Source organism: Scomber scombrus, chromosome 23 (assembly GCF_963691925.1).
Source record: "Scomber scombrus chromosome 23, fScoSco1.1, whole genome shotgun sequence".
In the NCBI taxonomy this organism is placed as follows: domain Eukaryota; kingdom Metazoa; phylum Chordata; class Actinopteri; order Scombriformes; family Scombridae; genus Scomber; species Scomber scombrus.
In genome coordinates, this window is record NC_084992.1 from 1,235,825 (window position 1) to 1,258,312 (window position 22,488).

The window sequence follows — 22,488 nt, forward strand, 5'->3', positions numbered from 1 at the left end:
AGTCTTATGGAGTTATATATGTTGGCATCCTGCCTTTGATGGTGCATTTCTGTGTTTCATGGTGTGTTACAGTGACCTGTATCAGTGGAGTAATGTAAACCATCAGCAGGACTGTGTATCCAGTACAAACACAACAGAGACCCTCCAGTGAGAACGCTGCTCTGTAGCACTAGACCAGATTCCTGTTTCTTTCCTGTAACATGGTGACTACAGGAGGTTAGGACTGCTGACAGTGTGGAGAAGCAGCAGCACCAGGCTCGGTTTATAGGCTTTAAAAAATGATCCATCACACAGCATCAAGTTTGAAGTCATCTGAATGTAATGCAGGTCAGACTATGAGCTTTTGTTAGCAGCAGCACAACATTCACGAACCAACTGAGAGAATAGATCAACTTTGTAGAAAAGTCACCATGATGATGTCTTTAAATAACAGCAGACTGCTTCATAGTAGCTCTGTGGTTGTGTGACTGAGAGCCACAAGCTGGCCTTCACACATGCTCAGATAGAGAGCCAATGGAAGAACAGAGGAGGCGGGCTTTAGGCTGCTACAACCAATCAGAAGCTGTCTGAAAACAAAATATATGGATATATTTTCTAAAATGTGTTTGATGGCTTAAATGCAGGTTTGCCAGCCTCTGTCATCACTGATGAACCCAGCAGTAAAGTTTCTGTTTCTACGTGTTAAAATGGACTTTAAAGTTTGCCTCCACTGAAAAAACAGTGTTTTAGTTGTTGCTGACAGTGAGGTTGATCTCTTCACAGATGAATCTGCTTCCCTGCAGGCGTCTCCTTCAGTTTCCCTGCTGGTACAGATTGATCAGAGGGAAGACAGCATTAAGGAAGTAGAATAAAGACTCTCTAACACACATCTAGCACGGACGTCTCCACAGTGAATGAAACAGTGTAAATACAGCAGTAGTCTTCTGCTCAGTAAAGACAAACCTTCACACTGTCACTCACAAAGTAAATGAAGCATCATGTTAGCAGTAATCTCTGAGATATTGGAGCCAGCAGACTTTTAGTAACTTCATGTGTTTGCTGCTGATGTCTCATTGTTTCATTGAGAATACATAAAGGGTTAACTAAAGCTTTCATGTGACTGCTAATAATATGAACTACGGTAAATTAGTTTCCTGCAGAGTAAACCACACAGCAGCATCACACCTACAAAGGAAGGAAGTCGTGTTTAACTGCAGTGAACAAACAAAGTCATTCTCACATCACCGAGAGGCCGAATGGACCAAACATCTCTTCTGTGGCTCTGTGAGTACAATCTGTACAATCTGTACTGTCCAGGTTTAAATAATTATACTTATAACACCTTAGCTGAGTTATAGAAGAGAGGATGAGTTATTCATTTAAATTACTTTATAATTATCTATTAATATATCACATCTGTGTAAGTTTAGTGATGATTTGATGTGTTTCTGGTTGGTTCTTTTGTCTCTTTAGTTGTGAGCTCTCTGCTGTTCTGCACAACAAACCAAGGTTAGTAAACTTCTTATCTGATGATGTAAAGCTGTTGAAGGGTCACTCTGCTGATGAATATCAGTTAGTTAGTCCTCCTCAGCCTCTGGAAACAGCTGGATAATGTCTTATATGTGTATAAAGGTCTGGAAGTAAAGGTTAGATTGCAAGAAACAACCAATCACAGCTTTAGAATCTGGTCACATGTGCTGCTAACAGCGAGCTGAAGCTGAGAAAACTGATTTTACATCTACAGACTGTGAGTTATTTAATCAATTCAGTAACTTTGGTGACTCGTTTCTTCTGAATGATGAAAATAAAGTGTCAGATTATTACAGGATGTTCTCCGTTTATGTGGCCAGACTGTTTTGGCGCTTTTCCACTACACAGTTCCAGCACGACTCGACTCGGCTCGACTCGACTTGGTTTTATTCTGCGTCTCCATCAGGGATAGTACCTGGTACCTGGTACTTTTTTAGTATCTGCTCTGCCGAGGTTCCAAGCGAGCCGAGCCGATACTAAATGTGACGTCAACAGACTGCCGGCCACTGATTGGTCAGAAGAGTTGTCGCTCGAAGAGTCATGAGCCGTCCCACACAAGAATCAAACCCGGCATTTTTAAATACCAACAACAGCGTTACAGAGATTCGTTTCTCTTCTCTTGCTTTGTGTGAGACAGAAAGCCTCATACAGCAGCAAGTACACCATCACCTCCATGTCCTACATTGTTTATGTGTTTGTGTCGCGAAAACAAAGTCACAGCAGTTTAATGTGCTAACGTGCTATGATGACCCCGCTCAAGTTGAGGAGGAACTATAGTAATGGAAAAGGTCGTTCCTGGTACCAAACCGAGTAGAGTTGAGTCGAGTCGTGCTGTAACTGTGTAGTGTAAAAGTGCCATTTTTCTTACAGCAGAGGCATTACTGTTCACACGTACTGTAAATTTACCCTGATGGCTTAAATACAACCTTTAAATCAACTAATTAATAAATATGTCAGACAGATTTAACCTTAAATCATAAATACTGACGTTGAACAACCTTCCTGCATCAAGTAAAACTAGCATCTTCACAGACTCTCAACAGTTGACGATTTTTTATCTTTATTCATTAACGTTAAACAACTATAACCCTAACCCTTAAGTGTAAATATGGTGACAGCTTCTGGTCATGCTTCACTGCAGCATTGAGAAACATTAACTGTATAACAGGATTCATGTTGTTGACCTACTGAGTGTTTCTCTGTTACATTAAATGACTCCTCATGTTGTTTCCTAAATATAATAAATCTCCTCTCAGCCTCTCTGACTGTGAGTCCCAGCAGATCTCAGATGTTTGAAGGACAGTTTGTCTATCTGAGCTGTGAGGAGGACGACAGCTCTGCTGGATGGACGCTGAGGAGGAACACAACCAGAGAAACCAGGAAGGAGTGTGAAGACGGCTGGGGAAGATTATCTGGGTCCTCCTGTATCATCAGTGGAGTCCTTCCAATGGAAAGTGGAGTTTACTGGTGCGAGTCCAGAGAGGGAGCAACCAGTAACAGCATCAACATCACTGTCACTGGTAAGATCAGACTGTGGAGTTAGTATTGATGAAGCTGAGTGTAAATGATGAAATGCTGTAGTTTGTCTCTGTGTTGAGGTGGATCAGTGATCCTGCAGAGTCCTGTCCTCCCTGTGATGGAGGGAGATGATGTCACTCTGCACTGTAAAACAAAGACCTCCAACCTCCCAGCTGATTTCTATAAAGATGGCTCCCTCATCAGGACTGAGCCTGCAGGTCACATGACCATCCACCATGTTTCCAAGTCTGATGAAGGCCTCTACAAGTGTAACATCAGCAGTCATGAAGAGTCTCCATCCAGCTGGATCTCTGTCACAGGTGAGGAAGTTAAAGCTTCAGCAGTGATTCATAGTGAGAGAACATTTCTAACTCTACTAACACTGACTAATGAAACTGTGACATTTATCAGCATTTAACCCAAAATTGAACATGTGATCATTTTACCCAAACAAAGCTTAATGTCTAAAAACTGAACCAGTCTCAGTAATCTTATTACTTTGTGAACAGTGAAATAAGTGAATATTAAAATGTACTTTAACGATTATTTTTGTTTGATTTTAGAGAAACCCATCGCCACCTCTCCTCATCCCTTTGTGCTGTGGTCTGTTCCACCTGTCTGTGGCCTGGTTCTACTGGTTCTGTTGGTTCTAGTTCTACTGGTTTTACCCGTGAGAGGATGTGCTCAGAGGAAACCTGAAGGTCAGACACAGACGTTTAAATTTCACAGTAAACATTTAACTTTTCATTAATTAATAACATTTTGAAGTTGTGTTTTACATCCATTTACAGTTCATTATGTAATTTCAGTATTTATGAAGTTATAATTTCTGTTGATTTGCGTCATATTCTTATATTGTAAATTATATTTAGAGTTATACTTGTATCTTTGTGAGGACCTCTCTGGGTTTACAAAGTGGGGACATTTAGCATTATGGGGACATTTAGGATTATGGGGACATTGTGAACACTGAGAAAGTTAAACATTTTATTCCATTCATATCAACAATTGATACGTTTTCATTTATTCATAAGAGCAACAGACAACTGGTTCAAGTTCAGACATTCAGATACTTTAAAATGAAGAGAATCCAAACTGTCTACATTCATAAAGACTGAATTCATAGAAAGGAAACAAGCCTTTAAAAAATAATCTTTAATGTGTCAAAACATTCACAGTACCAAAAAAAACACATAAAAAGAAAGAAAAAACAGAATAAATCTGGAGCCTTGCTGAGGAAACATCTGCTGTCCAACAGAGATAAAACAATGAAGAACAGACTTGAACCTGCAGGAACAGCAGCAGCTGCAGTTAATGACCAGCAGATGGCGCTGAAACACAGTCTGACTCTTTAACTAAACCTCTGGAAGCTTTTCTGGTTTGGACCACAAACAAACTCAGCATTCATAGATATAGACATGGCAAGCCAAGGCAGCTTTATTTAAATAATAACAAAAAATAACTGAACTCTGGGCTCCTGATATATATCAAATGTATGATATTATTCTCTTTGGTTTCACAGATATAATCTATAACAGTTGTAGCAGCACATGTTTGTCTGAATGTAAAGTGAAGCTTCATGTTTTTACTGGACAGAACAACAGCTGCCTCTAGACTCTGTACAGATATCACCAGCTTTACATAAACATACATTTATTCTTTTATTAAGCGTCCTCACGCTCTTAGGTCTAATTTCCAGGGCTCAATATTTACAATAATCACCACATTTCAATAAATATGAATGTATTAACAACATTCAAACATGCTCTAGCAGAGCAACAGCTGCCTGTCAGACCATCATTCATAAATCCATATCTAGTTAGTTACTGTCCAGCACTGAGCCAGATCACAAACACTGAGAGTGAAGGAGGAAACATCTAAGTGTATTTACATCATTATAGATTCTGGGTTTTAATGAGGCAGAAGAATTATTTAAGGGTTTTAAAGTGATAATAATCATTTTTATGGGAAAACCACATCACACACATTATTAGGCTGCATATTATTGTTCTAAATGGATCAAATTCTGATAATAAAATGAGTCGTTTTATACAGACGCTGCTTTTTTAAATGATCAAATTAGATCAAAATGATTTTTATGGACCAGTGTGGGTCACATGACAAACAGGAAGTGTTAATGACACAGTGTGACTGCTGTGTCTGATTGTCTTCACAGTTCAGTGCTGTTCTCACATTGTGAATAAATGATGTGATGAGAGGAGGAGCTGCAGCCTGATCACTAATTACACTAAAACCACATTCTCCACTTTCTTTAAGTTCTGATGAAAGAACTGAGTTCTAAACATTTAGACTCAGTTCTAATTCAGACCATGTAGCTGCTGTAAAAGCTGCAGAAAGATTCAAGAGTTCAGAGAGCAGAGAGCTTTCTGACTGGTTCGGGAACAGCTTCTCTACGGAGAACACGTTGGAAAGGACGTCCATTATGTTTTATATAAAATATAAAACCACCAACAGCAACAAGAAGAATCCCAACAGCAACGGACAGTCCAACTGTCAGTCCAAGATTTCCTCCATCCTTGTCTCCTTCCTCCTTCTCTCCTTCAGTCTGGATGTTTCCAGATGTTTGACCTGTAGAGCAGAAACAGATTTGAGTTATCAGCTGTCAGACAGATGATGTTTCACCTCTACAGTCTCACCTGTACAAACTCACCTGAGTCAGTGACTGTCAGGATGATGATGTTCATGAGGTCAGGCTTTGTGTTGCTCACTGAAACTCGACACTCGTATGTTCCAGTGTCGTTGATGTTGACGTTCTTCAGAATCACTGAAACGTTTCCGTTCTTCATCTGTGGATCCATCAGCTGCACTCGACCATGAAACGATGGATGCTGGTAGTCTTCATATGTTTGGTTGTCTCTGAAGAAGAAGACGTATCCATCTGTCTCTGTCTTCAGGTCAGGTCTGATCCACTGTAATGATCTGATGTCTTCATCTCTGGGACTCTGACAGTGAAGAGTGACATCATCTCCAGACTTCACTGTTTTCTCTGAAAGAACAAAAACTAAAAATAAAGAAAACAAAAGTCAGTGATACTTTCATCTTTAAATGAACCCTTATGCCTCCTTAAGGACATTTTTGGCTTTTCAGTTTTTATTTTCTTGATTATTTGGGCTGTGTTCATGTTTATGGCATCACATTATCCAAGGACTTTGTTTTTAATATATATATATATATATATATATATATGTATTATTTTAATCATTCACTTATAACAGGTCTATAATACAGTGTGTAGATGTTAGATTTTGAGAATCAGGGTCTCACTAAGAAGCAGCTCCACTATAATGTAGGTGATAGCTTTGCTACAAGGCAACCATACATGTAAGAGTAGAAAGGAATGCGTTTGGTTATTATTAATGACTAATAATTATCTTAAATAATTATTAATGACTAATAACAAATTAAAGAATAATCACTTCTAATGATTAATATGGGGCACCACCAAGAAAACCAGAACAATAACCAAACTGTCTGATTAACCTCCATCAGTCATAGAATTAAAGAAGGTGACCTGGATGTGTTGGTATGAGTGTCAGAGTGTGTGTGTGTGAGTGTGTGTACGGAAATGTGTGTATACACACATTTATTTTTCAATACACACATAAATTAAACTCTGACACCAACACATCATGTTGGTCTGCTGTGCTTCATAAAACAGGACGAGCAGGACTGGTGAATTCTCCCAAAGGTAAAATACAGTGTAGCCCAGTCTAAATTACGTAATTTAGACCTAATAAATAAATATGCAAATAAATATAATAATTGTAACTGTTAAGAAGCATGTTTTCCAATGAGTTAAGTGGAATGTTAAAAATAGTTCATAGTGAGTTAAAATGCTATTTGCAGATAAACAAATCTGTGTCAGTGTGTATAAAGTTCAATGAAATTGAAATAGTTTGTTTGAGGTACACAGAAGAGAAACGTGGTCATGACCCAACCACACCTCAGAGAGATAAGGCTGTCTGTCTTGTCATGTTGTTAGTTGCGTTGGTTGTTAAAACTTAATATCCAATCGGAAAGGTAGAGGGGGGGATGTAGAGGTAACCCCGGAGCAGGCAGGCACGGACACGTCAGAAGACAACAGAAGAGCTGTGTGATAGCTGTGTAAGCTGCTGGAGATTGTTTATGTCCGTTACAGCAGTGGATACAGAGTTTACCAAAGCGTAAAGGATATATTACAGATTGCAGAAGGTAAATACCTCTGTGTTAATGTTTATGACACTTCATCATGATGTAGTGTGGAAAAATCGGATGCTAATCGTGATTAGCGGATTAGCGCGCTAGCTATGTTAGCACATGTTTCACTGTAGCAGCAGCTAATGTTACTGTGTCTTATGTGTTGATGTTTTCATTAGTTTGAAGTTTGAAATGAGATATGTGACTGAGAAAATCTGTCATATTTGTTAGACTGAGGGTCAGGAAAAACTCCTTGGAGACGTCATCCATGTTTCCAACTGAAGGATTTTGTGAGTAACAAAAAACAGTGCACTTGCATTTATTTGTGGCTTGCAGTAGCAAGTTGAAGCAACCATTTGTTTTAGGTCTCACCGCTCCCAAGCAACGACTCAGGCCTGCAACGGGGTTTTTGTTTAATTAAAGGACACTTTTATTTTGGTTGCAGTGTGTGTGTGTGCGAGTGTGGGCCCTTTAGTTCAAATTCAAGAATTTAAAGAAAAAAACCTTTGATTGTGGTGTAATATTATTATACTTGTTTTATTTTTGTTACAGATTTAAATATTTGTTTCTATAACTAAATTCATTATTTGGATTTAAAGTATTGTGAGTGTGTTGTTTATATTTCATTAAGGTGTGAATTGAGGGAAGAAACATGTTCAAGATTCAACATTTTTAGTGAGATTAAAAAAAGTAGTGCTTTATATTATATTCTTGCTAAGTGGAGGCACCGCCATACATTGGAAATTCATAATAAGTATAAAGGAAAAAAAGGGGTTTCAAACTGAGTATATAATTTGGTTACACAGGTAAAACGGTAAGCCACAGGTAAAGTACCCAGGGCCCTGCCCATAGTACTACAACCCTGGTTATGTAAATAGTAACTTAATAGCTACACGGGTCGGTGCTACATAAAATGGAGGCACCGCTGGGATTCTCGTAATTAAAAGTTTCCTTTTGAACAAAAAGTACACTCTGTATAAAACACGTTAACCTCAACTTCTTCAAAATCAGACCTTAGCTATTCTCTTATTATTTAAAGTTAATTTATTGGAAACATGGCAAGTATGAATAGCCTTTCGCAGCTGGAACTGACTTACTGGTGTAGAGGTGAGGGAATACATGTAGCACATGCCCTCATGTTACATGGGTCGGGTGCTACAACAGTTAAAAAACAAATAAAACAAACATTTTGAAGCCGTCTTCCAAATCACAGCCCAGAACATGTGATAATCCCCCCAAAATAAATCACTTTGCATTTAGCTTTTTTTGTGTTTTTTTCATTTAAAAAAAAGCCGTTATATGTAAACAAACTGGCATTTAAAAGGTTAAAATCCTGAAAATGAATATTTGATATTTATTATCAGGACTGATGTTTTCATGCAGACATTTTTTTCCCTAAAAAACTCAAAGGAACTTTTTTTAAAGGGGGCATAAGGGTGTAATGGGAATTCTTATTATTCATCTCCTTTGATACAAATGAGTAACTATGTCATATGATTAGGTGTATGTGTGTGTGTGTGTTTGTGTGTGTGTGTGTCATAGTCTGCTGATTGAGTGAACATCATGTATGTTATAATCTACTGACTAACCATTGGCCTGATTGTACACACATTATGACTATTGTGCTTACATTGTTCTGATGGTAGAACAAGATCATCCTTTTACAAGATAATGTATTGTATATAATCTGACAACTTTCTCTGCTCTGGGCTCACTCGTGCCATCTCACACTTGAGACAGCAAGGAGTCTGTCTGCAGATGACTGAATAAACTATCAGAAAGACAACGAACGACTTTGTGCTTCTTAATATAAAATACTGCCAGAACAGTTGGTGTTGTCTGAGGATCACCTGTGAGTCGGCGTTCGAGAAGTCTGTAAAACCTCAAACCTCCCTGTCAAAGAGGGTAGAGAAGCGGGGGACATGACACTTGAGGACCGACGCCCACCCACACAACATTGTCTTTCTGGTGAGTAAATTCAGAAACAATAACAGATCCTCACCACCATGAATTAATCTTTAAATATAAACTGTCAAAGCAACAGACAAATCTGATCTGCTCTCGCAATCACAACTTAGTGTCACTTAATTACGAATCAGTATATTGTAATTAAGAGAAAATATCTCATAATTACAATAAAGGTCATAATAATCAGATATTTATTCATAATGATGAATCTAATATGATGTTTGTACATATTGATGATCACTGCTAATGTCTGTGATGAACAGAAGAATCTGAAGTTTGTTTTTATAGTTTAAACGTTTCATTACAAGTTTACATTAAAGCTGTTGGAACGAATTTCTGGTTTAATATAATTCAAACTGTAAATATAATAACAATCAAATGCTGTAATTACTATTTGAATGTGTATTTTTATATTAATATGTTGGTTAACGTTAGCAAATCTCAACCTTTTCGTATTTCGTCCCTGCATGAGCAAATGAAATGTAATGAAATAATTCTCTCTCTCATGTTGTGCCATCGCTGTTAGAACAATCAAACCTGTGTGAATGAGATGGTTCCACAGACTCATGGTGATCAATCTATATATATATGTGGATGTGTGTGTGTGTATATATATATATATATATATATATACATATATATATACACACACACACATATATATATATAATATAAATGCAAACATTGACCTTACTTAAATAAACTTAATTTATGGCAGTTTTTTACTTTTACTTGCTAACGTTGAGTTTTCTGTACTTTTTACTGGCTTACCTTTTTTATTTAATAATGTGTACTTTATTTTTCTGAGTGTGTAGCCTAATACTTAGTATTAGTATCAGAGACTAAGGGCGTATTCACACTAGGCAATCGTACCGTGCCCAAGCACGTTTGCCCCCTAAAATCCGGATTATTTGGCTAGTGTGAGTGCAAGTTCTTCCCTGGTACGGTACGGTTGGAAGAGGTGTGCTTAGGCACGGTACACTTGGTCACGCAGCGCAGTAGGGATTCATATTTTTCCCGAAAATAAGACATTTTAAATCCCGGGAATTGAATTTTCCAGGGAATCCTGACACTAGCTGAGCACTGGTCATTTCACAAGCAACACTCAATGCAACGTGGAGACATTATGCATATATGGGACTTCATTACATCTGCTGCACTGCTGCTACCACAATTATGAAATGCTTAGTTTATTGTCTGTGACTGTGACTCATAAAAGTAATATTTTACAAATCTGCATTATATAAACTAACGAAATTCGTTAAAGTCATTTGGCGATTTCTAAGTCATTAAACTAAGTCTTACTTTTACTGGAGTAAAGAGTTGAATCAGGAAGTCTGCTTTTACTAGAGTCTTTTTTATACAAGTATCTAGTACTGCATACTACACAGGTATGACTCAGAAGAACAAGCTTGCACTTTTTAATCATCGTTGTGTTAATTGATCAGCCGTGTTGTGTTTTACTGACACACAGCATGTTTTTGCGCAATGTGTGGGAGGTAACCGTGCTTGAGTACGGTACGGTTGGGATAATGTGAGTGCAGGACAGCAGGGGACAGGGGAGGGGGGACATCCGTGCTTCAGCACGGTACAGAACAACTGGCCCTAGTGTGAGTGCGCCTTAATGACTCAAGTCATTGACGCTTTTCGCGCGTCTGCCACCAAACCAAACACAGGCAGCAGAATCTGATCTCAGTCCACTGAAGTTAATGATGGTTCAACTCTGATGTTGGTAAAACTAAACATGTTTTTAATGCAGGCTTAAATTGTTAGTATAGTAATTGTTGAATATGAATCTGCATCATAAAATAGCTTCAGCAAACACAAAGGCAAGTTTAGTATGCCAGCTAGCTAATGCTAGCTCTCTTTGAATAGTGATTTGCTTTTATTCAGGTAACATTAAAATAACGGCTTGTTAACTGTAGTCTAGTGAAAGTATATAAACACTGTATTTCTTTATATGGGGGTGCAGTCTCGCTTGAAAAGTTGTGTTAAGTTAGCCGGACAGTACAAAGGACGGAAAAACAACAACTTAGGTCAGCTTTCAGAGCTGTTAGCATGTTAGCCCGTGTGTGTGTGTGTGTGTGTATATATATATACACACACACACATACATGCTCGTTTTATGTTGTTGGTAATTCATTTTTCATTTATGGCCTTCGTTTTTTATTTATATTTCAATCATTTATTTTATTATTATTTAGTATTTCTATAAAACTTCCTGCATTTTACATTCATTAGCCCACAAAAGTTTATTCTATTTACTTAATGAAGTAATAAATACATTCATTATTAATGGCCAGCATGTGTCAGGTGATTTGAATACTCATTTAACAGTAATAGCTATATATAGTTATCGGTGTCATTAAAACTGTAACAGAAACTATCTGTGTGTACTGAAGCCTGAAGAACAAAACGTGTTTAACTGTGAACATGTGATCATATTCCTGTCCAGATGTGGAACTATCATTTCTCACATCTACAAACTCACCTTCAACATTCAGGACGACGATGCTGCTGAGTTTAATCTGAACATCTCCTCCTCTCTCTTCTACATAGAGACACTCATATGTTCCTCCATCGTTGTTGTTCACGTTCTTCAGAATCAGAGACAGTTCACCGTTCTTCATCTCATCGTCCTTCAGCTGCACCCGGTTCACATAAGATGGATCCTGGTGTGTTGTGTTCAGGTGCCCGTCTAACTTCAAGTAGACGTAGTTATCAAGGTCAGATCTGATCCACTCAACAGTTACTATGTTGACGTTGTTTGGAGCTTTACATGGCAGAGTGACAGTCTGTCCATGAAGTGCTGTTATCGGTTGTGCCTGTAGATCTAAAGAACAATAAAAACATCCAGAGGAGAAAAATCAGCTTTAAAATTCTTCATTTAAGTCGTAAATGTATATATTGAGACATTAACAGAATATTGTGTAAAATAGAATTAATTGTTTTTTAATAATTGAACATCAGATCACCATGACGACCGCTGTGTGACGTCATGCCTACAACTGTGACATTTCACCAATCAGCATGTGTTATATTGATATCTAGATTAAAGACAGTAAGTGTAGATGTGATGATCAGTAAAGTGTTGACAGCCTGAGTTCTGCTGAGCTTTAACAGCTGCGACACAAACCAACAGCACCACCTACTGACAGTCCTGTGGTATTACACTGTTGACTTACTGTCACACATTAAAACTAACACATGACTGAAATATAACTTAATGCAGTAAGAATATAAAAATGAAATGTTATAGTGATGTTACTGTAAAGTCAGTTCACTGAGTTCTGATGAAGAAGTTAAAAAGTGAAATAGCTCTGGGTGTTTATTGTATTTGATCATATTTAACTTTGATCTGTCAGTATTTTAATGATTCAGTAGCTCTGCTTGTTGCTTCAGTTCTGTTCAAATAGTTTTAGGTAGTTTTTCTTTCTTTGAGTAAAGAGTCTGAGTACAGGATGATGTATTACTGTACACACTGTAAAAACCTCTGAGGTAAAAGGTAACAAACTGATAAATAAACTGTGTTCTTCACTTCAGTGACGATGTCAAACATCATTAAACCAAAAGAAGCTGAAGACAGCAGCAGCCTGATGTTTGTCTGCTCATACTGACTCTGATACCGATGCGGAAGTCAAACAGCGTGTCTCACCGCCGTTACAGGGCGGTGAGACAAAAAGTCTGGAAAGTTGCCAGCGAGCAGATAAAACTAGTTTTTTCCACCACAGTAAGTTTAATATTGATCAGTAACAGTAAGTTTAATATTGATCAGTAACAGGAAGTGAAGCAGAGTTACAGAGTTTTCAGTAAATATAAATATCACACAGCTTACCTTCAGAGACAGAACAGGACAGGAAACATATGAGGAGAAACACGGATAAAGTAGATTTTAAAGCAGACATCTTTCTCTTCTTCTCTTCTTAGTTTCCTCAACAAACTTCATTAGTTGATTAATCCAGACCAGCGACGCTTTAAACAGATAATTACACAGTTATAAGTTTGGAAGTTGACCATGATTTCTGATTATTTAGTCATGTTGCTGCTCCGGTGTCTGACACTGCAGTCACATCGCTTGTACGGTAAAGCGTGTGGGGCTTAAAGGTGCATTCAAGTGCACATCGTAAACGCAGAAGTTGCTTTTTATCCTTTCATTTTTTGTAATACAGTCATCTGTCATAGTCTGCATAGTTACATTATAAAAAACCATGTCCCCAGGTACATCTGTGTATATTTTGAAGTCCTTTGACTGTGCCATTTTCTAATAATCCTATGCTGAAATCATACCCAATACACATTGTATGGCTAAACAAGCAGTTTTTAAAAATTCATTTAAAATAATTATCAAATTGTTTTCAGCAAACTCCACTGCATTCTTGTTCTACATCTCCCTAAGTAGCTCTGTGTATAGTTTGAAGTCCTTTGACTGTAACATTTTCTAATGATCTGATTACTGCCTAGAGTTGGAATGATGTGCCGTTGTGGATCTTTAGCACCATGGACAGTGGCAGATCCAGACCTCAGAGCAACAGTGGATGTGACATGTGTGTACAACAGCCCTCTTCTGTACACCCTGTACACATATGACTTTGTCTGCACCCACCCAAGCAACGTCGTCGTTAAGTTTGCTGACGACACCACACTGGTGGGACTCATCTCTGAGGGGGATGAGACGCCATACAGGACTGAAATCCAGAGGTTGGTGGGGTGGTGTGCTGAAAACAATTTGGTCCTCAACACATCAAAAACCGAAGAACTATAATGTATTCCTAAAATACAGCACTTTACCGCTAATAAAACATCCAAAGTATCTAAACTACAGTATCATGCAGTATTTTTTATAATTCTGGGAAAGGCAATTCACCTGAACAGCACATGGGAAGCTGGGTCTGTTATTTTATTCATCCATCCCCATCTTGCTACTTATTTGGTGAGTAGCAGTTTTATTTCATCTATAAATTGGTGCTAAGTATATCAGTGATGTTTAAAGTTTGTTTGCATTGGCCTATTGAATATGTGCATGTCATAATAGAAGGATTCAGCAGCTAACTAGATTTTCATAGATGATTGTCAAATAATCAGACAACACAAGGAACTCAATCTAAATTAACTAACCACAAGTATTTTGCCAGTGAATTCATTAATAATGCTATATAAATAAAAAGTTATAATAATGATGATGCCTTAATAGTGTTGCTAAATAGTCTATGGAAGTCATTTTCAACAGTTGAAGTAACATTAAGACTTGTTACAGCAGTTGAGTACCATCATTTCTGTTAATCTGAGTGAGTTACACAACTTGATTTTTACACAGTGTCTATAGAAATACTATCATTTTCCAGGCGCTTCATTGGAATAAACCCTCAGAGAGGCACCAAGGCTGGACGGGGCAAAGTCTTATCAAAGAAAACTGGCAAAGTCACCAGCAAAAAGACTACACCAGTCAACCCACATGTATCCACTCTGCTGAGGAGACTCATGGACTTTCAATGGGACTTCATTTAAAATGGTGAGATTACTCAATCCCATTACTCACATATATTTATCAAAAACTAGCTTGTGTCATCCCTTTAACTCTGATAGAGTAGAAAGTCTGAATCCATCTTCCATTCTCTCACTATATTATTTTTTATTCTCTCAATCATTCCTTTACTCACACTTTGTATTATTTCTGTCATTCTCTCCGTGTTATTTGTATTCTGTTTCTGAACCTACACATACCACTGTTTGAATGTTCCAGGCTAGGATGTTTTGGCTGGCTGAGGGGTTAGTTCAGGGCTTAGGATATTTTTTCTTTGGATTTTTATGTTCATAGTCCACATTATAATAACAGGAAATGAGGGGTACACACGTTGATTTTGTATTTGAGAAGATGCAGAGAAAATTATTTTGGAACTCATCTCTCTCTCTCTCTCTCTCTCTCTCTCTCTCTCTCTCTCTCTCTCACACACACACACACACACACACACACACACACACACACACACATTCACACACACACACACACACACACACACACACATACTCAGGCTGGATTGAATGTGGACATGATGTAACATGTCTAGTGGTGTTCATTGTATTTTTATTTTTATTTAAACTGTTTTTGACAGACAGCATTACAGTATATTGACAGAACATTTTTTGTTAAATGAACTTTTTCTTTATTATTTGTGCCACTGATTTAATGCTGAACAATATATTCAGTATATTGAGATGTTACATGATATAGGGTAAAGGGCATTTATGTTCTGTTTCTGAACCTACACAAGTGTTTGAATGCTACAGGTTAAGTTCAAGACTTGGGATATTTTTCTTTGGATGTTTATGTTTATAGTCCACATTACAACAAGTGGATATGAGGGGCACACATGTCTGAGAGTTTTGTTGTAATGTATGTATGATGTAGCTGAACTGTCTGTAACTTTGGGTACTCCACTAAACTGTTATGTTCTGGTCACCTGGTTTATATTTTTCAATATATTACGTCAAAAAAGTCAAAAAAGGTGATATAGCATGTCAATATTTCTGAGCCTAAGTGCCGTGTATTGCACCATTTTCAGCAAAACGCCAAATGTTTTGAGAGAGAAGGCTCTGAATTTTTTGGTTTTGTTTGCACGTGTTTCAACATGCAATTGTCCTGCATGTACAGTTCATGAAAATAAAAAGTAAAGTGCAATAAGAAGCTGTGGATTTTTTTTCTCTCACATTGTAATTACATGATGAACAATCAGTGATTTAGCTCTGTTCTTGATTCACAAAGCACATTTTGTTGTGATTATACTGTAGATTTTGTGAAGACTGACAATGTATTTTTAAACACGTAGGTTAACTGTAAAATATTGTGAAAGTAATTTTAAAAACAGTCCATGCTGTATTTTTCATTAACAGTACAAAAATGTCAAATTTAGCGACAGTAAAAACATGTTAATTTTACAGTAACATAATGGCAACCCTTCTGCCAGTTGTTTACTGTTTTTTTACAGGAAAATGTCTAACAGTGTAGTTACCATCAGTAGATGTTGGAAAAGACTTGTTTTTTCTACAACTGTGTCTCATATTGTTTGAACTGTGTGTGTTCAGTGTCTCCATTAGAGCCAGAGGTTGTCTACTCTTCACTGAGGTAGACCTCCACACCTTCACACCAGTCCAACCACTGACGTCCAGCTGGCCTGTTACTGGTCTCCAGAGCCCCTCAGACAGTAGTACATTCATTTATATAGTTTATATAGTTCATGTTGTATTCACTAAATTACACTCATGCAGCAACAGATAAACAAACAGATTCATTTAGTGAATAAACAGTGAAATGTAAAAACTTAAACTAGAAATAAATACAATATTATAATAATATTTTAACTTCAACAAGATGTTTCTGATGTCATGATGACCAGTTAGTTGCTTTGTGTTCAATGTTCTCATTAAGAAATATTTATAGTCATTTATAATCCAACAGCTCTGATGTGATTCCACCTGTAGCCAGCAGGTAGCAGCACACAATCCCAAGTTTGATTAAAAACTCAACTTGAATCAGTAGAGTTCCTCTTGTGTAAATAAAGTTATTATACAACAAATAATTACACATATTATTATTACAAGATATTATAAGATGAATTACATGATGATTAAACAGCTTCTAAAATAAACCAGATGTTTTACAGACTGAATTTTCTTCATGTTTCACTGATTAAAGAATCAAAACTCTTCACACACTCTGTGCTGCAGCTGCTGAACGTTGCTCCTGCTGTTTATAGTCTGCGGTTTGTTGCTCTGCAGAGCTGCAAACACAGATAGTGAGAGCTGCGTGTTGATTGGTTACCCACAACCAAACCTGAACGAGTCAAATGTTCCATCTCACAGCTTTATGAAACCCACAGAACCACACGGACAAAAGAAACTAGAACAAAGTTTATTGATCCAGTAAACAAGTTAAAGCTGCAGCAGCAACAGCATGCTACAAATATATATTATATATTATAAATAACAGTAAAGTTAAAACGTATTAAACTAATGACTTATTATCATCATAAAGTGTTTCAAACTATTCAGACATTATTTGTCTACTGCAGCTGAGCCTGAATGTTCTCGATCAATAGATTTTATATTCTATTAAATAGATTAAATAGAAACAGTCTTTATAAAAGTCCTCCATGCATTCATTATCAGACTTTGTTAACTTTGTCAGGAAGGAGATAATTCTACTTTATGTTTATTACTGAGGTCATAGTGAGTGATGGAGGTGTATTAGGATGCATTATATTGATTGGTGTTTCTAATATTTTGTCCACCCCATTAACACACATGAGGGGGGCAAAATATTAGGAACACCAGTCAATATAATGCACCTCAGTCCACCATCACATAGCACGACCTCAGTAATAAACATAGTAGAAAGTAAACTTATTATCACCTTTTTTCACAATATTAACAAAAACTGAAAATGTGTAAACTTCATGAATGTAGAATTTAAAGCAGAACTGTTGTATTAGATTCCACAGTATATAATGAAGAGGCCGGTGAGTGTACATGTGTATCATATGGAATACAAACATAGTACATATTTACTGGATTGCAGCATTTATTGTATAAGACTGTTATGTAGTTATATTGTCTAAAGTTAAACTGAATTATAAACTCTGAATCACTTCTTCATCTTTGCTCCAGTCGGGTATTGAACTCACGACCTTCTGCTCTGCACTAGATACACAGTTTAACACCGGAATACTTCTCTACCTGTGAGTCTACGGGCTCAGCCAATCAGGTTGCTGTATTTGTTCCAATTTCGAGAATCCAACTTTTGGCAGCCAATAGGAGAGCCGGATTTGTTCCAATTGTCCTCCATCTTTTCTTCACGATCCGCTCCGTTTACCGTCTGACCGACAGCAACCAGCCAGGAAGTTAAATATGAACTTTATTAACTTTAATTGAAACGCCTCAATTTACAATGTGGATGTTAATGTTTAATAAATAAACAGGATTTAATGTTGTTGTATTTCATCTTTCCTCTGATGTCTCTAAAATGGCGGAGCTGCAGTATTATTGAGAGATTGTTGAAAAAGATGATATAAGTTTAGTCAAATTGAAATCATTAATAACTCATCAGTTTATAGTATTGTTGTCTGTCAGTGTTAAACACAGTGAGGAAGACTCTGCTGCTCAGACTCTCAGTGGACTTTCTGTGACCCCCCCCCTCCCCCCTCGTTGAGTGTCCTCAGCCAATCAGCAGCCAGCTACCCTGCAGTAACTCAGCAGCTTGTTACTTTCTGACTGTTTCAGGGTTTTTATACTTCTGAAATATTTATTAGCTTTTATTTTTATTTAGTTTTTCAGTTTTCTTTTTTAAATCAGTTTAGTTTTAGCTCGTTTAACAAATGATGAAGTAGTTTTACTTTAGTTTTTATTTAGTTTGAGTGTTTCAGGTATGAGGAGGAAAGCCTTGATCAGGATGAAATAATGCTGACTCTGAGGTTTGCTCACATCACACAGGAGCAAAATCCCCCCTTTCTCCCGCCTCCTCTCACAGAGAAGAATGAACAGTAAGCGCCATCAACGTGTTCTTCTATGTTCCAATTGTTCCAATTCCTGGACCAATGGGTGGTTGCAGCTGCGGTCCCGTGACCAAATCGGGCTCAGCCAATCAGGCGGCTCTATTTGTTCCAATTTCAAGTATCAAACTTCTGGTAGCCAATAGGAGAGCTGGATTTGTTCCAATTCTGCGCCATCTTGCCTGCTCGCTCCGCTGCTGTCATTCTGCCTTCAGACCTGACGGGAGAGTATTGATAAGTATAAAAATCACTTAATACTTTTCTGCAGTACTTCATTTATTAGCCGAATATTAGGCCGTGTTAAATAAAAACATAACATTTAGTTTTGCTTCCCACCGTCACATTATTCCACCTTTATTTAAACCTTTTCTCTTAAATAGCTTGTTTGCTAGCGGAGTTTTTGCCGCTAATCACGGCGCGGTTTCGCTAGGTCCCGCTATTTCTAGTAAAGTGCACATAATGTCTTACTTCCTTCAGTAAAATTAATTTATATAAACCTATGTTGTAAATAAATGTATTTATTAATTTTCACGTGTGTTTGTAACGGGTTTATAAATGTGTACTTGGCGGCTAATAGCGGCCGCGTTGACACACAGACGATATGACAGGCGCTGAATACCATGTAAAAAAATCAATGATTATTTATTCAGAGCATTATATTCTTACATCTGTCACATATCAGTCCTCTACAGACGTTTTTTAAGCTTAAAATATATACAAACCAATGTTGTAAGTTACTGTATTACTTTCACACACGCACGCACATACACACACATACATACACACACACACAGTGACACGAGATAAATGAGTACAGCTGAACACTAATGTAACTGTGTTGTCTTATTTTATACAGATCATTTTTGAAAGAATGAGTGTAAGTGCTACATGTTGTGTCTTCATCACCATAAGTATTTCATATCTGTACTTATCATAAAGCTGACGTTCATTTTCCCTGCTTAGATTGAACACCCTACATTCAGCTGAACTTAGTAAAAATCAAGCTACTAATAATCATGTTGTTCTTAGTTGTGTTTATTTGCTTTGTAAACATTGAGTTGTGTGTTCATGGAGTCAGTAACAGATAAAGACCTGCATGTGTTCATTGCTCTGTACTCTACTGTGTGTTTAAGGAGATCAGTGTTTGTGTTGGAAGTGAAAACCTTCTGTTGTGTGTCTGCTGCCAGATGTTTCTGACTCCAGATGATATTTGAATTGATTGTTGAAACTTTCCATGTTGAGAGAAGTGTTCATCTTTCAGCCAGTAGAGACGTTAGTGTGTGTTGTTGATGTTACTGTGGTGTGAACACTGGAGAGTCTTGTTCTCTACTAACTGAAGTTTATCATATTATCTGACAGTCATCAAATAAAAGTGGTTTAGTGCTGCTAATAAAGTCATTAGAGCCACTAAATGATGTTTTCCTGAGGACACATTGATAGTTTCATGCTGCTGTTTAATATGTGACGAGTTAGTTTAGCATCTTATTATCAACGCTGCTTGTTTTCTCATCACATATCAACTGTCTTCATTTCTACTTTGACTTCACTGAGCTCAGAATGACAGAAATCATCCACCATGTTAAACATGCTGATCATTCTCTTTCATTTCTACACTTTGCTTGTGATGATGTCATGATTTGAGTAGTTTGATTAGTGAAGTCAATAAATGGAGGTAGTTGTTCTATTATTGAGAGCAAAGCTTTGTGCTGTCTAACTGTAGAGCTTTATGTTTAGTGACATCATTAATAACTCATCACTTTATAGTATTGTTGTCTGTCAGTGTTAAACACAGTGAGGAACATTCTGCTGCTCAGACTCTCAGTGGACTTTGTGTGACCCCAACCCCTCCCCCCTCGTTGAGTGGCCTCAGCCAATCAGGAGCCAGCTACTCTGCAGTAACTCAGCAGCTTGTTAAGTGTGTGTGGATGTTACTTTCTGACTGTTCACTTACTGTTTTAATGAATCTAATGAACCAGGAAACCTAAATACTGCTGAACCTGGCTATTTGCTGGCAGAGTTGTTTCTATGAGTAAAAGCTTTGTTGTTACTGTAACAGATTTATTGTGGAGTGCAGGTCAAACGTACTCAGTCGTGTTATTTGATGACGTTTCATGCTTTATTTGCTCGTTGTAACTTTCCCTAAATGACCCAAAGAAGACCAAACTTTTAAGTATCCCTGTAAAAAAAGGCACCATTCACTTAGATCTCTAATTTCCGACGCTGTCCTTTGCACTTGAAGGCATCATGCTCACTGCTCAGACTCTCAGTGGACTTTGTGTGACTCCCCGCCCCTCCCCCCTCGTTGAGTGTCCTCAGCCAATCAGGAGCCAGCTACTCTGCAGTAACTCAGCAGCTTGTTACTTTCTGACTGTTTCAGGGTTTTTATAGTTCTGAAATATTCATTATTTTTTTTTTATTTAGTTTTTCAGTTTGCTTTTTTATTTCATTTTAGTTTTAGTGAGTTTAACAAGTGATGAAGTAGTTTTATTTAGTTTTTATTTAGTTTTAGTGTTTCAGGTATGAGGAGGAAAGCCTTGATCAGGATGAAATAATGCTGACTCTGAGGTTTGCTGTTGAGTAACGCTTCATGATGTTCTTCTCTGTCCCAATTGTCCCAATTCCTCACACTTTTGATTAATAGCCGTTCGCGGCTGCGGTCCCGTGACCAAAACGGGCTCAGCCAATCAGGTAGCTGTATTTGTTCCAATTTTGAGAATCCAACTTTTGGCAGCCAATAGGAGAGCCGGATTTGTTCCAATTGTCCTCCATCTTTTCTTCACGATCCGCTCCGTTTACCGTCTGACCGACAGCAACCAGCCAGTAAGTGAAATATTAACTTTATTATGTTTAATTGAAACGCCTCAATTTACAATGTGGATGTTAATGTTTAATAAATATACAGGATTTAATGTTGTTGTATTTCATATTATTGGCGGAGCTGCAGTATTATTGAGAGATTGTGGAAAAATATGATATAAGTTTAGTCAAATATCATCAAGTTCATTAAAGCTTGTGTGTGATTGTAACTGCTCCATTTCTACTTTAACGACATGACAGACTCAGAAAGTTATTTATTTAGTTATAGTTAGCTTGTTAAAGTCCGTGTAAAGTAATAATAAATGTGTTCTGAGTTTGACATACCACAGAAAAGCGTGTTGTTAACCACCCTGCCAAATTTGAATGATTACAAAAATCGCCAAATATATGAAATTAGGCTTCAAAGTTGTGTAATAATCCTTCTAGAACTCTCTCCGTGCGGCAGCCAATCAGAGGCTCCTTTTATGTCACCTTCTAGAACTCTCTACGTGCAGCAGCCAATCAGAGGCTCCGTTTATGTCAACTTCTAGAACTCTCTACGTGCGGCAGCCAATAGGAGAGCCGGATCAGCCTCACCTGTCTACCGTCAGTGCTCCTCTTACCGTGTGACCGACAGCAGCGAGTCAGTAAGTCACATTTTAACTTTTATTAACTTGGATTGAAACGGATTAATAATGTGGATGTTAATGTTTAAACATATTCACAGTTTAATTTTCCTTCCCGCCTTCGTCTCATTTCTCTTTATTTCATCTGACGTCACCGCTGTGCTAACGGTAGTTTAGCCTGTAATGGCGGCGCTGCACTACGCAGTTTAATTAATTATGAACAACATGATATAATTATTCATTGTGTTAAATATCCTCCAGAAGCTCTTTAAAGCTCCGGTGTGTTTGTAACTGCTCCGTTAACGTGTAGTTACCGACTAATGGCGCCGAGA

The 22,488-nt window shown here is 37.5% G+C and overlaps 1 protein-coding gene and 1 pseudogene across 2 annotated transcripts; one reads left to right on the plus strand and one right to left on the minus strand.

The window, feature by feature from the left end:
* Positions 1 to 1,069: 1,069 nt before the first annotated feature.
* LOC134006270 (Fc receptor-like protein 5) lies at positions 1,070 to 3,680 on the plus strand (annotated as a pseudogene).
* A 1,236-nt stretch (positions 3,681 to 4,916) lies between these two features.
* On the minus strand, positions 4,917 to 13,244 carry LOC134006149 (uncharacterized). 2 transcript variants are annotated; one of them, XM_062445241.1, is made up of 3 exons: positions 13,028 to 13,244; positions 5,699 to 6,034; positions 4,917 to 5,616 (listed from the first exon to the last, which is right to left on the minus strand). In XM_062445241.1, the coding sequence occupies exons 1-3, from the start codon at positions 13,095 to 13,097 to the stop codon at positions 5,396 to 5,398; spliced, it is 627 nt and encodes a 208-aa protein (XP_062301225.1). In that variant the 5' UTR covers positions 13,098 to 13,244; the 3' UTR covers positions 4,917 to 5,395. The 2 variants fall into 2 exon arrangements, with proteins under 2 accessions (XP_062301225.1, XP_062301224.1); XM_062445240.1 differs by having other exon boundaries at positions 5,699 to 6,049.
* Positions 13,245 to 22,488: the final 9,244 nt, after the last annotated feature.

Excerpts from the sequence above, each read along its gene's own strand:
- LOC134006149 (XM_062445240.1), bottom strand. The coding sequence starts at position 13,097 with ATGTCTGCTTTAAAATCTACTTTATCCGTGTTTCTCCTCATATGTTTC. Across the intron at positions 6,050-13,027 it reads GTCCTGTTCTGTCTCTGAAG|TTTTTGTTCTTTCAGAGAAA; the intron begins GTAAGCTGTGTG and ends CTTTATTTTTAG. Across the intron at positions 5,617-5,698 it reads CCTGACAGTCACTGACTCAG|GTCAAACATCTGGAAACATC; the intron begins GTGAGTTTGTAC and ends TCTGCTCTACAG.